A 16,814-nucleotide genomic window follows, 5' to 3' on the forward strand; every position below is an offset into this window, starting at 1 on the left:
ATTCAAGGCACATGCCAACCCTGCTGTACTATCACTCTGGCGCAGAAACATGAGTTCTAGTCCTAGCTCAGTCCTGGTGAGATATGTCACCTGAGATGGGGCCTTGTCTCCATGGGGGAACCTGCAACCAAATTCAGGGACTAAATTACAGATCTCCTGGGTTTCTCCCAGCCCAGACCCACCTAGTATGGGAGGATAGGAGGAGTAGACAAGGTGAACTTACAGTCGAAGTGATTTCTAAATGTGATGAGAAAAAGGAAAGTGGAGAAAGTACTTGCCTTGTACCCTAAGGACCCAGTTCACCGTATATAGTCCCCACCACAACATGAACAGAGCCAGAAATAGCCTGTGAGCAATCTGAACGTGATTTCAACTTCCTCCCTCCAAAATGAGGAGAGAGTTGAAGCCGGGAGCAAAATCAACTGACCCTCAGCATTCTTTCCATCCTCACCTCAGCCTTGCACAAAGAAAGGCAGATGCCCCAAGGCCTGGAGCTCATTCATCCAACTGAGAGAGCCTGGCCTGGCTCCCTGAGGAATGTTTTGATGTTGTGTCTCCTTAACCAACTCTCTTGGCTAGCTGAAGCTGAACCCCTTGAGTTTCAGGAGCCAAGCAAGGACTTGGAATCAACCTTGGGCAGGCAAAGTGGCTCTTTCTTCGCGAGTGACCATAAGCCAGTTTGAACCCTCTGTCCTTGGGCCAGGGACGATCTGAGGGTCTTCCAGGGTGGGCACCCGGGGAGCAGAGGGTCTTGAGTGGTAGTGACCAAGCAGGTGGGAGACACCTGCACAGGTTTCTGCTTGTACGTATATATAGATGAATATGTGACTGAAAGATATACCTGCGCACTCAGCAGTGGGCTGTCAGGAGCTGTCCTTTATTCTGGCTTCAAAACCACTGTGGAGGTAGGGTGGCTGCGTGCCAGGGGTCCTGAGGGATCTTAAGAGCCTATGAATAGAAAACCCGTTTCCCCATCACCTCTTCCGGGAAAGAGAAGATAAAGAGAGGGAATACGTGCTAGGGTCTTAAGGCTCAGGCAGCTGGGCCCAAGGAGAGGCCATTGGGAGGATAAGGGTGGGTAGGAAGGGCAAGAAGATAAAGACAACCCTTTTGCCTACTGCCTTCCTGCTCTCCTTTCCTCCCTCTCCTGTCATTTCCTCTGGTCGGGATGGGCAGAAACCTTGCTCAGGAGCCAGCGATGATGCCTTGATGCCTTCACCTACATCCCCATCTCCATCTGCAGGGTCCTGATGTCCGAGTGCACGGGGTCCCCAATTCTTTGGAGCCCCAGATGTCCTCCACCTCCCAGGCCGGCCCACCGGGGAGCCCCCTCCTGCCTCTAGGACATGAAGTCGCCGGTCCCTTTAACGCCGCGGCCCCCGACTGGGTTATTGTCTCTCCTCATAGCCAATCAGCGGCGCCGTTGGGGGCGGGGATACGGTCCTGTGATTGGCTGCTCACCGCCCCGCCCCGCCCCGCCCGGGATCCCGGGAGCTGTCCGGCCGCGTCGGTGCTGATCCCGCCGCCGCCCTCGGGCCGCGAGCAGCCGCGCCGGAGCACTATGAGCGGGGGCGTCTACGGTGGAGGTGAGCGGGCTTGGGGCTCTGGGTTTCCCTGGCCTGGAGCGATCTCTGCACCCCGAAGCCTCGAGACACAAAGATCGGGGCACCCCGGGCTTGTCACGGACTCCTCGAGAGCTTCGGGCAGATGCCTGTGCCCAGACCCCAATCTTTCACCTCTGGGCCATCAACTCCAGACCCAAGTCACAAGCAGGCCTTGGGCTAGAAGGGTACCTGGACCGACCCGGGGCGCGATCCACCTGCCTGCCTCTGAAAGTGGCACCTCCGGGGAGAGAGTTGGGCAGAGGAGACACCCCCCTCAATCTCCTGGCTCCCCGCACAGATGAGGTGGGGGCGTTGGTCTTTGACATCGGCTCCTTCTCGGTCCGCGCTGGCTATGCTGGGGAAGATTGTCCCAAGGTGAGTAGCATCTCCCGGCTCTTTGGTGCTCCCGGACTTGGGGTGCTCCTAGCCCAAGAGAGCAGCACCTTTATGGGAGGGGACCTCCCTCAAGAGGGGTGCAGGACGTTGATCTCTGCTGCCCCTTCCAAGGCGGACTTCCCCACCACCGTGGGCCTGCTGGCTGCTGAGGAGGGAGGCGGGCTGGAGCTGGAGGGGGAAAAAGAGAAGAAAGGGAAGATCTTCCACATCGACACCAATGCCCTGCACGTGCCCCGGGACGGGGCCGAGGTTATGTCGCCCCTCAAGAATGGCATGAGTAAGGGACCCCTTTTTCACCACCCCACTCCCAGGCACATAGTACCGTACGCCCTGGGATCCTCCTTCATGGCTCCTAGCCCAGGGATTCGTGGGAAGGGGGGATGGCCCCTGAAGGTGGTCTTCCTGCCCCTGCCCTGCACCTGGTCTTTCTACTTGGTCTCCTCCCCGTCTCCTCCTGTGCGCCTGCCCACCCTCATTTCTGCACACTGGACTCCGGGCGATCCTAGTCGAGGACTGGGAGTGCTTCCGGGCCATCCTGGACCATACATACAGCAAACACGTCAAATCCGAGCCGAATCTGCACCCAGTACTCATGTCTGAGGCCCCGGTAAGTGCCTTACTTACCCAGTTCTGGCACAGCTCTGAGTTTGGGCCCCTCCTCTCCCCCAAAACCACTGCCCTCAGTCTCTACCCCTAGTTTTTGCCACTTCGCTGTTACCTCCACCTACCTAGGCTCCCATATTTAATCTCTGTGCTGCCTCACTCCACTAGCTCCCACCATTTCCTCTCATCCATCATCTCTCAAGTCCTTTGTAAACTTTTATTCATCTATTTATTGGTGATTGGAATCTAACCCAGAACTTCATGCATGTAAAGCTCAATAATCAGCCCCTTGACTTCCTAAGTTCATAATTAGATATTATTTATCTTATTTGATTAATTTGCTTTTTGTAAAGTATATAAAGAAAACTAGCATCATACCCCCTCCTTCTTCCATTCTCTCTCTCTCTCTCTCTCTCTCTCTCTCTCTCTCTCTCTCTGTCTGTCTCTCTCTCTCTCCCCCCCCCCCTCTCTCCCTTCCTTCCCTTGCTCTCTCTTGCAGTGCTGGAGACTGACTCAAGATTTCATGTTTACAAGACAAAGGTTCTACCACTGAGCCACACCCCTGGAACACTGCTATTTCTCCTTTAGTGTTTCTTTTTGTCATTTCCTTTCCTACCTCTAAATATCACATTTAGTTTGCCCTTTGTGGAATTTATTTTGTTTACTCTAGGTATTATTTAAAGGTTTTTCAGCAAAAACGAAGAGTGAGCATTTAGTAATAGAAAGATATGAGGAGCTGGAGAGATAGCACAGTGGTAGGGCATTTGCCTTGCATGTGGCCGACCCAGGACAGACGGTAGTTTGAATCCCAGCATACCATATAGTCCCCTGTGGCTGCCAGAAGCGGTTTCTGAGCCCAAGCCAGGAGTAACCCCTGAGCGCTGCTGGGTGTGACCCACCCCCAAAAAAAAGAAGAAGAAAGAAAGAAGAAACTATGTCTTAATATAAGAAACCTAGAAGATGAGTATGTGGATTTTTCCCTCCCTCTCCCACATAACACACATTTCTCTTTTCCCTCATTTATATTTTAGGGTTCTTAAATATTTATATTTAGTGCTTATGTTCATTATTATACTTGTTGATAAGGCCTGAGCCAGGCAATAAATTATGGCTTTTTTTCCTTTCCTGTGCAAATCTTTGTGTTTTCTGAAACTCAAATCAATCTTGGCTTTTATTTTGTTTAATTTTCAATCTACTTAACACTACTCTATATTTTCACCTGTTGATTTATTTGTAATGTCTTTTTCCAAATAATAACTTCTCTTAGCTCTTCTATTATTAATTTTATCATCTTGAAGGAATTTTTAGGAGCCTACTTTAGATTAATGTCTTCTAAAAAAAGACATAACTACATCTAGACGTCAAAGTGTGCCATTTTAGGGAATTCCTTTGCTCCACTCCCTGTTATCTACCTTTATCTCATGATTGCTTTTCTTCATTTATTTCCTTGCTTTAATAAAGCAGATTCTGGGGCCAGAGAGATACCACCGTGGTAGAGTGTTTGCCTTGCACACAGCCAACCCAGGACAGAGGGTGGTTTGAATCCCGGCATTCCAGACGTTCCCCCATGCCTGCCAGGAGTGAGTTCTGAGTGCAGAGCCAGGAGTAACCCCTAAGTGCCACCGGGTGTGGACCCCCCCCAAAAAAAAGTAAAAAAATAAAATAAAATAAAGCATATCCTCCAAATACTGTGTTAAAGGTCATGGAAGGGTCAGAGAGATAGCACAGTGGTTTGGCGTTTGCCTTGCAAGCAGCTGATCCAGGATGGACTGTGATTCAAACACCAGCATCCCCTATGGTCCCTTGTGCCTGCCAGGAGTGATTTCTGAGTGCAGAGCCCAGAATAACCTCTAGGGCCCGGAGAGATACCACAGCAGTGTTTGCCTTGCAAGCAGCCGATCCAGGACCAAAGGTGGTTGGTTCAAATCCTAGTGTCCCATATGGTCCCCCGTGCCTGCCAGGAGCTATTTCTAAGCAGACAGCCAGGAGTAACCCCTGGGCATCGCCGAGTGTGGCCCAAAAGCCAAAAAAAAAAAAAAAAAGAATAATCTCTCAGCGCTGCCAAGTGTGTTCCAAAAACAAGAGAGAGAGAAAGAGAAGGGAAGAGGGAGGGGAGAAGAGAGAGAGAAAGGGAGGGAGAGAGAGAGAAGAAAAGGAAAATAAAAATGTTGATACATGTCATGTCTAACCTTAAATTATAACACTGGCGGTTGGAAATCCTTTATCTTCAAAGTCTTGAAGGCCCTTTTCTATTGCCACCAAGGGATAGAAACCATTTAATTCAGTAATTCAGTAGTTTGATTTGGGTTCCAACAGTGCCCAAAGGCTACTCTCAGCTTGGTTGGTGTTCAGGAAACACTCTCAGTGGTACTTGGAAGACCAAGTGCTGAGGACTGAACCTCAGGCATAGGGTTGGACCAATTTTCTTTTTTTCTTTTTTTTTGTTTTGTTTTGTTTTTGGGTCACACCTGGCAGTGCTCAGGAATTACTCCTGGCTCTACACTCAGAAATCGCTCCCGACAGGCTCAGGGGACCTTATGGGATGCTGGGATTTGAATCACTGTCCTTCTGCATGCAAGACAAACACCTTACCTCCATGCTATCTCTCCAGCCCTGGACCATCTTTCTGACTCTCTGATTACTTAAAGCACTTTTTCTTTTAAGACTTTTCATTTTATCCTCAGTATTCTATAATGTCACATTATATATGTGGGTGTGTGTATATATATATATATATGTACAGATACATATATATGCATATATATGTTTGGAGATCACACCTGACGGTTCTTAGAGGTTACTCCTGACTTGATATTCAGGGGTTGCTTCTGGAAATGTTTTGTGGGCCCATATGGTATCAGAGATTGAACCTGGACCTCAGATCATGCGCTTTAATTTTTTAACCTTCTTTCTATTCTCACAGTATCATATTGGTTTTGTATCACCCATTACTGTTCACACTCAGTAAGTATGTCCCTTCAACTTGCAAAACAAACCTCCTGTCTTTCAATTCAGAAATAAAATGCAGTTACTATTTAATTCAGATAGCTGTGCTCTTTTTTAGGAAAAATCCTTATATGTGAATTTTGTATTTTTTGAACTAATCCTAAATAGGATACACACCTGTAGTGCTCATGGATCATTCCTGGCAGGGCTCAGGGTAGAAGGAACTGTAGGGGATGCTGAGGATTAAACCTGTTGACTATGTGCAAGTCAAGTGTCCTAACCACTGTACTTTCGCCCAGCCCCATAATCTCTTCTCTCTCTCTCTCTCTCTCTCTCTCTCTCTCTCTCTCTCTCTCTCTCTCTCTCTCTCTCTCTCTCTCTCTCTCTCTCTCTCTCTCCTCTTTGTCTTTACTTTTTTTTCTTTAAACTTTATTGATTGATTGGTTTTTGGGCCACACCTGGCAGAGCTCAGGGGTTACTCCTGGCTCTGCACTCAGAAATCGCCCTTGGCAGGCTGGGGGACCATATGGGATGCTGGGAATCAAACTGGGTCCCTCCTGGTTGGCTGCATGCAAGGCAAATGCCCTACTGCCCACCGCTGTGCTATCTCTCCAGCCCCCCCATAATCTTCTTATCTTTTTATGTTTACAATCTCTTTACTTGTCCCCCTCATTTCTAGATACTCCACCAACATTATTTTTCTACCCTTCTATTATATTTCACACCTGTATTTTTCAGGGGGTCCTTGCATCCCATGAATTTTCCTCTTTATTTTATTCTGATATTTTGGTTAGTTGTAGGGCCCAAGTCTTGTGATGTTGGGGCCAGGGGACTGCAGTACAGTGCTATGGCTCACATGTGAACCTCATACACAGGGGCAAGTGCCACCTGAGTCATGACCTTCACCCCCAACTTTTTTAAGTACAAACTAGTCTATTAACTTACAGCCTATTATTAACTTTGGGGGGTTGTCTGTTTTTGTTTTGTTTGGGGGCTAAACCTGGTAGTGCTCAGGACTTACTCCTGGCTCTGAGCTCAGGAGTCATGCCTGGTGGTGCTCTGGGGTCCATTTGAGATGCCTAGATTAAATCCTGGTCCACCACCTCAAAGGCAAGCTCTTTTAACCACTGTACTATCACTCTGGTCCTAACTTTGGTTTTGTTTTTGGAAGTTTTCATATCTCTGAAAATTAGAGTCATCTTTATTCTTACAAGTTGCCTTTTTCTGCCTGCCTCCCTTGGAGGGTCTCTCGTCCTCTCTCATTTTAGATTTCTGCAATCCTTGGATAGCCGCTTGGGAGCTGACAGATAATAGGAAGTTTGCAGGATGATAGCTTGTCGTCCATCTTTATTCTAGGCTGGTCTCCAGATGTTTGTCTGGCATCCTCTGAGAATGGAAGCTTCCAACCTTTTATTTGATCCACAGGAAAGAGCTGGGAGATGGGCCTGGCCACATACATTTGCTCTCGGCTTGAGTGAGGGATCAGGGCTGGTGTCTCAGCCAAAGTCTCCTGTTTAAGCAAGTGTCCTCGCTCCCAGCAGTCTAGCCTCTGCTGGTTCCAAGTCCCTCAAGTCCCTCTCTCCAGAGAATAAACTTCCAGTCTTCTATAGGGACTCAGGGAGGAGCCTGGAACTGGGGGTTTGTGGTGTCTTGAATAACTGTGATCTGCACAGCCTGAACCCCTTCTTGAAGTTTCCCTTCATCTCCATTTCCAGGGATACCAGGAAGGAGCAACTCCTGATTCCTCTGCGGAACCTGCGATCTAACCCAGGTTAATCCACTTCTGCCTTAGGATTCAACATTCTCGCTTGTGTTTCGTCTCTTGACTCCTACTTTTCTAATTTTCAGCCCCCAAAACTTGTTGGCATTTTCTCCTTTCTTCTTCTTCCCAGCCCTTGAGGACTTAATGCGTCTCCTCTTTGCCTCTAAGCAGTCACATAGTATGACATGAACCCCTTTCATGTTAACACTCCAGTGGCATTAGATATATTCTTTTAGGTACAAGACTGACCGCCCCTTCTATTTACTTCCCAATCATCTGCATCATCTCAGATACAAATGCACTTTCTCTAGGCAGTTTTTCTCCTTTCTCCCTGCCTCCAGTCATCCAGTTGTTTTTCTGGCCCTGTAGATAAAACTGTATCTTGCCTATAAGTTAGGTCATACAACATGTGATGTTTTGTATCCATTTCTTTCATTTAGTAAACTGGGTTTTTTTTTTGTTTTTTTTTTTTGGTTTTTGGTTTTTGGGTCACACCCGGCGGTGCTCAAGGGTTACTCCTGGCTGTCTGCTCAGAAATGGTTCCTGGCAGGCACGGGGGACCATATGGGACACCGGGATTCGAACCAACCACCTTTGGTCCTGGATCGGCTGCTTGCAAGGCTAACACCGCTGTGCTATCTCTCCGGGCCCTAGTAAACTGTTTTTAAGATTCATCCATTTTGTGTCATGGTTTGTACTTTATTTTCATGTTAGAGTAATAATCCATTGAATAGGCGTACCACATTCTGTTTTTCTTCTTTCACCCATTGATGGTGCTTTATAATCCTATAAATCCTACAGGGATATTTTAAGATGTCACATTGGGGGGCCGAAGAGATAGCATGGAGGTAAGGCGTTTGCCTCTCATGCAGGAGGTCATCGGTTCGAATCCCGGCGTCCCATATATGGTCCTCCCGTGCCTGCCAGGAGCAATTTCTGAGCCTGGAGCCAGGAATAACCCCTGAGCACTGCCGGGTGTGACCCAAAAACCACAAAAAAAAAAAAAAAAAAAAAAAAAAGATGTCACATTGGCTTATAAAATTTTATCCTTTTGGGGGGGTCACACCTGGCAGTGCTCAGGGGTTACTCCTGGCTCTATGCTCAGAAATCGCTCCTGGCAGGCTCGGGGGGAACATATGGGATGCTGGGATTCAAACTACCGTCCTTCTGCGTCCAAGGCAAACGCCTTACCACTGTGCTATCTCTCTGGCCCTCAGGTATTACTCAGAGGACCAGATAGGATCAAAGGAAAGAACCAAGGGTTCTCCCATGAAAAGCATCTCTCACCCTATTGAGCTGTCTCTCTGGCCCCAAGACTATATATGTTGGGACTATATATGAGAGATAGCATAGTGGGTAGAGTATTTGTCTTGCATGTTGAAGACCTGGATTTGATCCCCGGCATCCCATATGGTCTCATGAGCACTGCCAGGAGTGACTCCTAAGTACAGAGTCAGGAACAAGCCCTGAAAACCCTTGGATGGCCTGAGGGAGAGGGAGAGACAGACAGACAGACAGACAGGCAGGCAGGCAGACAGAGAGACAGAGAACCAAAACAAACAGCAACCACAAAAATCCATATTTTTTTGTTGTTATTGTTCTTGTTTGTTTCCAGGCCACACTGCCACACTGATTCAGGAATCACTCCCAGAGGGCGCAGGGGACCATATGGGGCTCCGAAGACCAAACCTAGGTTGACCATGTGCAAGGCATATGCGCTGCCTGCTATATTATGACTTAAGCCCAAGACTGCATTAGGGGAACAGTTTACATGCTTTTAAAAAATATGTCATCATACAATACCTATCACTAGATTACCACTATCTATCCACCACAATTTCTTGGACTCTGTTCTAAATTATTTCAAGAGAATAACTGGTACACCAGAATGATAGCATAGTATGGAAGGTGTTTTTCATGAGACCAACCTGTGATTATATCCTGGCACCCCATATGGTTCCCTGAGCCTGTCAGGAGTGATCCCCTAATGAAGAGCCAGAAGTCCTGAGCACTGCTGAGTGTGTCCAAAATAAAAAATAAACAAAAACAAGCAGAACAAAACAAGTTTGCACTATTGTTTCAGTCCCCACTTTCATCCAGAAATCCTCTTTCCCAGCTTGTTTAGCTCTGGAATAATCAGGGAAAAAATGATGGTAGGAGGCTGGAAGGTGCCTGTGTTGTCTGAAAAGAGCACTGGGCCAGGAGTCCCAGGCTCGGCTTAGCTCCAGTTGTAGTGAGAGCTGCTAGAGCTATCTCTGGCAGTTCACACTCAGAGTTTTGTTTCCTCCAGCTGTGTTTGGAATGGGATCCTTCACTTTCCTTATCATTTTCACATCCTATGTGGGTCTCCAGGGTCAGTGCTATAGGACAGTGGAGAGGGTGCTTCCCTTGCATGTGGCCACCCCAGATTCAATCCCCTGCATCCCATGGAATCCTCCAGGAGTGATTCCTGAGTGCAGAACCTGGAGTAACCCCTGGGCATCACCAGGTGTGGCCCCAAAACCACCACCACCACCACCAACAACAACAACAGCAACTTTCTAAGTGGTTCTCTGCACGCAGAGAGAAGGGCCCAGCCTCTGTGTGCAATATGCATTACAGATTTGGGATGTGGGTGTGTGATCTGGGCCTCCCCCTTCCTGACTGCTCCCCTCTTGCACTTTCTCCCCAGTGGAACACCCGGGCCAAGCGGGAGAAGCTGACAGAGCTGATGTTCGAGCAGTACAACATTCCTGCCTTCTTCTTGTGCAAGACAGCGGTGCTCACTGCGTATCCTCCCTGTTCAGACCGCTGGGTGGAGAGCCGGGTGGGGTGCCTGGTGTCCTGGACTCGGGCTGGGCCCGATTGGGAGGAGATAAGTCTTTAGGGTGGGGGACAGATGCTTCCCTGATACCAAGGCCCTCTGAGTGTTCTGTCGTGGGGCCCAGGGTGGGGCCCACCATTGCCTTTTCCCAGCCTAGTAATTGGGCTTACAGACAAAGCTGGGCCTGGCAGGAGGCAGACCTGGGGGTTGGGTGTCCAGCACTGAGACTTTTCCTTCCTATCTGCATGGATGGGGCTGAGTGTACTCTCTTCTGGGTGGCCCAAAGGCCTTAGAATGAGAGGAAAGTGGCTCTTGAGAGAGTAGGGTGGGACTTGGACTGGCTGGATGTAACAGCAGGGGGTGACATGGACCAGCCCCTGCTCCCCATGACTCTTTGCTGCTTTCTGCCTCTTTGACCTCTGCCCCTCATGTCAGCTTTGCAAATGGCCGCTCCACAGGCCTGGTACTGGATAGCGGCGCCACACACACCACGGCCATTCCTGTGCATGACGGCTATGTGTTGCAGCAAGGTGGGCTGCGGTGGGGGGGGGAGGAGAAGGGGGTGCTAGTGTGCAGAGCCTGATGGTCACCTCTTTCCAGGCATTGTCAAGTCTCCCCTGGCTGGGGACTTCATCTCCATGCAATGCCGGGAGCTCTTTCAGGAAATGGCCATTGACATCATCCCACCCTACATGATTGCTGCCAAGGTGGGACCCCTCACCCCAGGAGTCTGGGCTCCCCCATTCCCCAAGGGTCACCCACTGAGCCATGGCAGAGAGGCGGTACCAGGGCGCACAGAATGTTGGGTCTGTTTCCTCAATTCACCCTCACGGCATTTGGGCAGACAGACAGAAATGGATGTGGTCAAGGGCATTTAGACTGCTGCTAGTGGATGTGTGAAATGCCAGGGTGAGTTCTGGGGCCCCGAGCTCTGTGACCTGGAGCAGGAGCCAAAAACACCTCTGCTGGGGCCCGGAGAGATAGCATGGAGGTAAGGCGTTTGCCTTTCATGCAGAAGGTCATCGGTTCAAATCCCGGTGTCCCATATGGTCCCCCGTGTCTGCCAGGAGCAATTTCTGAGCATGGAGCCAGGAGTAACCCCTGAGCACTGCCGGGTGTGACCCAAAAACCACACAAAAAAAAAAAAAACCCACCTCTGCTGACCCCTTTGCTCAGAGGATAGATGGCATATGTGTCAAGGTCTGGGGGGGGTCTGTCCCCTGAGGATCCTGACCTCCCACGGTGTCTCCAGCCCTCCATGTTCTTGAATCTGAGCCTCTCAGAGGACCAGCTCCTATCATACACTCCACATATGAATTTGGGGGACTGGAGTGATAGCACAGCGGGAGGGCACTTGCCTTACTTGAGGCCCACCCGGGTTCGATCCCAGGCATCCCATTTGGTCCCCAAGCCTGCCAGGAGTGATCCTTGAGTGTAGTCAAGAGTAACCCCTGGGGGCTGGGTAGGTGGCGCTGGAGGTAAGGTGTCTGCCTTGCAAGCGCTAGCCAAGGAAGGACCGCGGTTCGATCCCCCGGTGTCCCATATGGTCCCTCCAAGCCAGGGGCGATTTCTGAGCACATAGCCAGGAGTAACCCCTGAGCGTCAAACGGGTGTGGCCCAAAAACCAAAAAAAAAAAAAAAAAAAAAAGAGTAACCCCTGAGGGCCCGGAGAGATAGCACAGCGGTGTTTGCCTTGCAAGCAACCGATCCAGGACCAAAGGTGGTTGGTTCGAATCCCAGTGTCCCATATGGTCCCCCGTGCCTGCCAGGAGCTATTTCTGAGCAGACAGCCAGGAATAACCCCTGAGCAACGCCGGGTGTGGCCCAAAAAACGAAAAATAAATAAATAAAGAAAGAAATAAATAAAATAAAAAAAAGAGTAACCCCTGAGTGGGGCTGGCGAGGTGGCGCTAGAGATAAGGTGTCTGCCTTGCAAGCGCTAGCCAAGGAAGGACCGCGGTTCGATCTCCCGGCGTCCCATATGGTCCCCCCAAGCCAGGGGCAATTTCTGAGCACTTAGCCAGGAGTAACCCCTGGCCCCAAAAACCAAAAAAAAAAAAAAAAAGTAACCCCTGAGCATTGCTGGGTGTGGCCCAAAATATAAAACTGAAACTACATGCACATTGGGAAGCAAGCTGAGTCCCCCCCATCTACCTCCAGACCCTGGGAAGGGCAGCAGCATGTGTGTCCCTGAGCCGCAGTGTTGGGTCTTGGGTGGCCCTGGGAAGTTGTTGACATGCTGTGCCCCCCACAGGAGCCCGTACGGGAAGGTGCTCCCCCAAACTGGAAGAAGAAGGAGAAGCTTCCCCAGGTTTCCAAGTCCTGGCACAACTACATGTGCAACGTGAGTCCCTGCCAAGGATTCTCCCAGGCCTGCCCCTACCAGCTCCAGATCCCTTGCCCTGAATAGGGGGTACATTCAGGGTGCTGAGGAGGGAGCCCAGCCCTCACTCCCGACCCGGTTCTCAGGAGGTGATCCAAGATTTCCAGGCATCTGTACTGCAAGTGTCCGACTCGCCCTACGATGAGCAGTGAGTGGGGCTCCTAATGGGGCAGATGGGGGGGGGTTGGGGCCTCATTTCTGGGAGCACCTGGAGTACCCCTTTCCCTTTCCGCCAGGGTAGCCGCACAGATGCCCACAGTCCACTACGAGATGCCCAATGGCTACAACACAGACTATGGTGCCGAGCGCTTGCGCATCCCAGAGGGCCTGTTCGACCCCTCCAATGTCAAGGTCGGCCAGGGCAGGGGGTGCTGGAGTTGTATCCGGTTTGGGGCATGGGGAGGAGCTGGGGATCCCAGGGAAGGGGGCAGAGCACCCCAAGTCCAACCTCTGCGTCCACAGGGCCTGTCCGGGAACACTATGCTCGGTGTGGGCCATGTGGTGACCACCAGCATTGGCATGTGCGACATTGACATCCGCCCGGTGAGAGCCGCCACCAACCTCCCCACTGGGCTGTGGGCAACGGTTCCCATGGCTCACGCCTCTCCCTGCCTTGCCACAGGGCCTGTATGGCAGTGTCATTGTCACTGGTGGGAACACACTGCTCCAGGGCTTCACCGATAGGCTTAATCGGGAGCTGTCGCAGAAGACACCACCGGTACAAGCCCACCGCCCAAGACCAAGCCCATCCACCTCTCAAATGTCCACTTCCTGCCCACCTAGCCTTGCCTGTTCTCAGGACCCCTGTGCACTGCTCTGTTCCCCAAAGCATGCCCAGGACCCAGAGTCCCAGAAACCAAGCTTGTTCTCATCCCAAATCGCCCACCCCCGCCAGTCCTGAGGACTCATGTGTCCCCTTCTACCCCCCAGAGCATGCGGCTGAAGCTGATCGCCAGCAACAGCACGATGGAGCGCAAGTTCAGCCCTTGGATCGGGGGCTCCATCCTGGCCTCGCTGGTGAGGGGTGGGGCCACCCCACAGGCATACGCCAGGGAGCTAGAGAGGTTTCAGGGGAAGAGAAGGCTGGGCAGGACTGGCATGAGTGGCCACACTGTACCCAGCAGAGGGAGACAGTAAGGTATGGTGTATAGGCTGGTCCCAGGTGTGCTGGACACTGGACAGCAGGTCACTGAGCATGAAGAGGGTGTAGGGACCCTGAGAGAGCAGGTGGGGTGAATGGAGCCTGGTTCCAGAGTCCCCAAAGGCCTGCAAGAGAACAGATACCCAACATGGCCTGGCCTTCATATGCAAGGGATAGTCCAGAGATGGCTCAGCACAGTATTGGGATTCCTTTAAGGGAGAACACATCTAATGGAAGGGGCTTGGCAGGTGGAAACAGGAGGACAATTTGGGGACAGAGCAAAGGGAACACCAGACGACGGGCAGTGAGCAGGTCTTGGGTATGAGTTGAGGGGCTGCAGAGGGGACCATGGCTGGGAAGGATGATGCCTAGGTTATAGCTTCTGATCACGGTCCAGGCAGCTCTGTCTAAGAGAACAGAGGTCTGTGTTTAATTTCTAATGTTCCAATCACTTAAAAAAAGTCGGGGCCGGAGAGATAGCATGGAGGTAAGGCGTTTGCCTTTCATGCAGAAGGTCATCCGTTCAAATCCCGGCGTCCCATATGGTCCCCCGTGCCTGCCAGGAGCAATTTCTGAGCATGAAGCCAGGAGTAACCCCTGAGCACTGCCGGGTGTGACCCAAAAACCACAAAAAAAAAAAAAAAAAAAAAAAAAAAAAAAAAAAAAAAAAAAAAAAAAAAAAAAAAAAAAAAAAGATGGGGCCGGGTAGGTGGCGCTGGAGGTAAGGTGTCTGCCTTGCAAGCGCTAGCCAAGGAAGGACCGCGGTTCGATCCCCCGGCGTCCCATATGGTCCCCCCCAAGCCAGGGGCGATTTCTGAGCACATAGCCAGGAGTAACCCCTGAGCATCAACCGGGTGTGGCCCAAAAACCAAAAAAAAAAAAAAAAAAAAAAAAAAAAAAAGTCCAAGACAGGGACTGGAGTGATAGCACAGTGGTAAGGCGTTTACCTTGCACATGACCAATACAGGACAGACCCTGTTTCAAATCCTGGCATCCTATATGGTCCTTCCAGGAGTCCTCCAGTAGCGACTTCTGAGCGCAAAGCCAGGAGTAACTCCTGAGCGCCACGAGGTGTGACCCAATCCCCCCCTCAAAAAAAAAGGGGGGGGGCCGGAGAGATAGCACAGTGGTGTTTGCCTTGCAAGCAGCCGATCCAGGACCAAAGGTGGTTCGAATCCCGGTGTCCCATATGGTCCCCCGAGCCTGCTAGGAGCTATTTCTGAGCAGAGAGACAGGAGTAACCCCTGAGCACTGCCGGGTGTGGCCCAAAAACCAAACCAAACCAAACAAAACAAAACAAAAACAGAGCAATAGCATGATGGGGAGGGTGCTGACCTTGCACACAGCCACCCTGGGTTAAATCCCCAATATCCCTGAGCCTGCCAGAGTGATTCCTGAGTGAAGAGTAAGGAGTAACACCTGAGCACCACTGGTATGGCTCCAAAACATCCAAAGAAACAAGGAGATGGAGTTTGAAGAGTATATATCTAGGGTATATATTCTGAGTTTATATTCAGAAGTTGTTGAACTGGGGTCAGCCACATGCACAGCAAGTGCCTTAACCCACTTGTTCCAGTATGACTACATATTAGCCCTCCCTGTGACCTATGTAACAATTGACTTTTTCTTTTTTTCTTTCTTTTTTTTTTTTTTTTTTTTTTTTGGTTTTTGGGCCACACCCAGCGGTGCTCAGGGGTTACTCCTGGCTGTCTGCTCAGAAATAGCTCCTGGCAGGCACGGGGGACCATATGGGACACTGGGATTCGAACCAACCACCTTTGGTCCTGGATCGGCTGCTTGCAAGGCAAATGCCGCTGTGCTATCTCTCCGGGCCCAACAATTGACTTTTTCTTGGAGGAGGGGCACACCCGATTATGCTTAGGGCTTAATCTAAGCTCAAGTGTCACTGCTGGTGATACTTGGGAGGGGCTATATGGTGCCCTAGATTGACCTCGGTTTGGCCGCATGGCAAGGCAGGCACTTACCTGCTCTCCTCTCACTCTGGGACCACATTGACCTTCTATTTGCTGGCCTGGGCCTTCAGTTTCACGTGCAAACACATTTCTATGCACATCTCATTTAATATTAGGCCAAGACCCGTGTGTGGGTGGTGTCATTGAGTTTGGGCCCATTTGGACCAGGTTTCCTTCCTGGGCAAGAAGGTGAATGCACTTGTGGGCAGACTGAACAGAAAGTCCCTAGGGTCCCCACTAAGAGCTGTCAGTAAGATGAGAGTGTCTGGATCCAGAACTCCCAGAGATCTAGACAGAAAATGGAGATCGAGGCAGGGAGCTGGTACCAGTGCCGAAGTCCCCCACTGGACGTGACCACTGTGCAGAGCACAGACACTGGGGACAGGGGCATCACGGAGAGCAGAAGGGCAGGACCCAAAACCTATAGGATCATCTGTCCACCCAGAACTAGTGAGTGTGTGGTGAGGGGGGAGGTATGTCGCAAAGGTATCAGGGGTAAGAACCGTGAGATGGTGGTAGGTGGATAGGACCCCGCGGGACAGAAGATCCTACCCTAACCAGGACCCCGGTTTAGCACCAGAGTCTAGCCAGCTGGTCCTCAACACAGCACTGGAGTGGGGTGGGGCCTGAAACAGGTTGGGGTGCATGGAGAAAAGCACTGAGCTCCAGAGCAGACTCTGCACTCACCTCTGAAATAAAAGCGGGGTGTGACTGCAACAGGGAGCAGGAGGGTAGTGAGGAGAGAGTCTGCAAGGATGCATGGGTGGGGCCCCCTGACCCTGATGTTTTCGCCAACAGGGCACCTTCCAACAGATGTGGATCTCCAAGCAGGAGTATGAAGAGGGTGGAAAGCAATGCGTAGAGCGGAAATGCCCCTGAGGGCGCCCCTGAACCCCTGCAGCCCGAACCCCCCTGCCCTGTCCCTCCTCCTCTCTCTCTCCTACCCGGCGCTTCCTTCTTTATTGATTTGTTTGCTTGTCAGTTTGAGGCCCACGCCTGGCGGTGCTCAGGGCTGACTCCTGGGGGGCTCAGGAGACCCTGGGGGGGCGCGGGGACCGAACCCGGGTCTGCAGCGCGTAGCTCCCCGCCGACCGATGGCTCTGAGCCACTTTGTGTGTAATAAGCCCCTTCGGCGCGTCCTCTCAGACTCAGAGGTTTCTGGGTTGAAAAGAGTAAAAATGTTTTGAGAAATTGTCAGTTTGG

At 50.9% G+C, this 16,814-nt stretch overlaps 1 protein-coding gene across 1 annotated transcript; it reads left to right on the forward strand.

Moving 5' to 3' along the window:
• Positions 1–1,485: 1,485 nt before the first annotated feature.
• ACTL6B (actin like 6B) lies at positions 1,486–16,538 on the forward strand. The gene is made up of 14 exons (XM_049789398.1): positions 1,486–1,586; positions 1,903–1,979; positions 2,112–2,277; positions 2,507–2,607; positions 9,983–10,080; positions 10,550–10,644; positions 10,715–10,821; positions 12,369–12,458; positions 12,584–12,645; positions 12,734–12,848; positions 12,960–13,040; positions 13,120–13,215; positions 13,428–13,514; positions 16,410–16,538. The coding sequence occupies exons 1-14, from the start codon at positions 1,562–1,564 to the stop codon at positions 16,488–16,490; spliced, it is 1,281 nt and encodes a 426-aa protein (XP_049645355.1). The 5' UTR covers positions 1,486–1,561; the 3' UTR covers positions 16,491–16,538.
• Positions 16,539–16,814: the final 276 nt, after the last annotated feature.

This window comes from Suncus etruscus, chromosome 15, assembly GCF_024139225.1.
Source record: "Suncus etruscus isolate mSunEtr1 chromosome 15, mSunEtr1.pri.cur, whole genome shotgun sequence".
In the NCBI taxonomy this organism is placed as follows: domain Eukaryota; kingdom Metazoa; phylum Chordata; class Mammalia; order Eulipotyphla; family Soricidae; genus Suncus; species Suncus etruscus.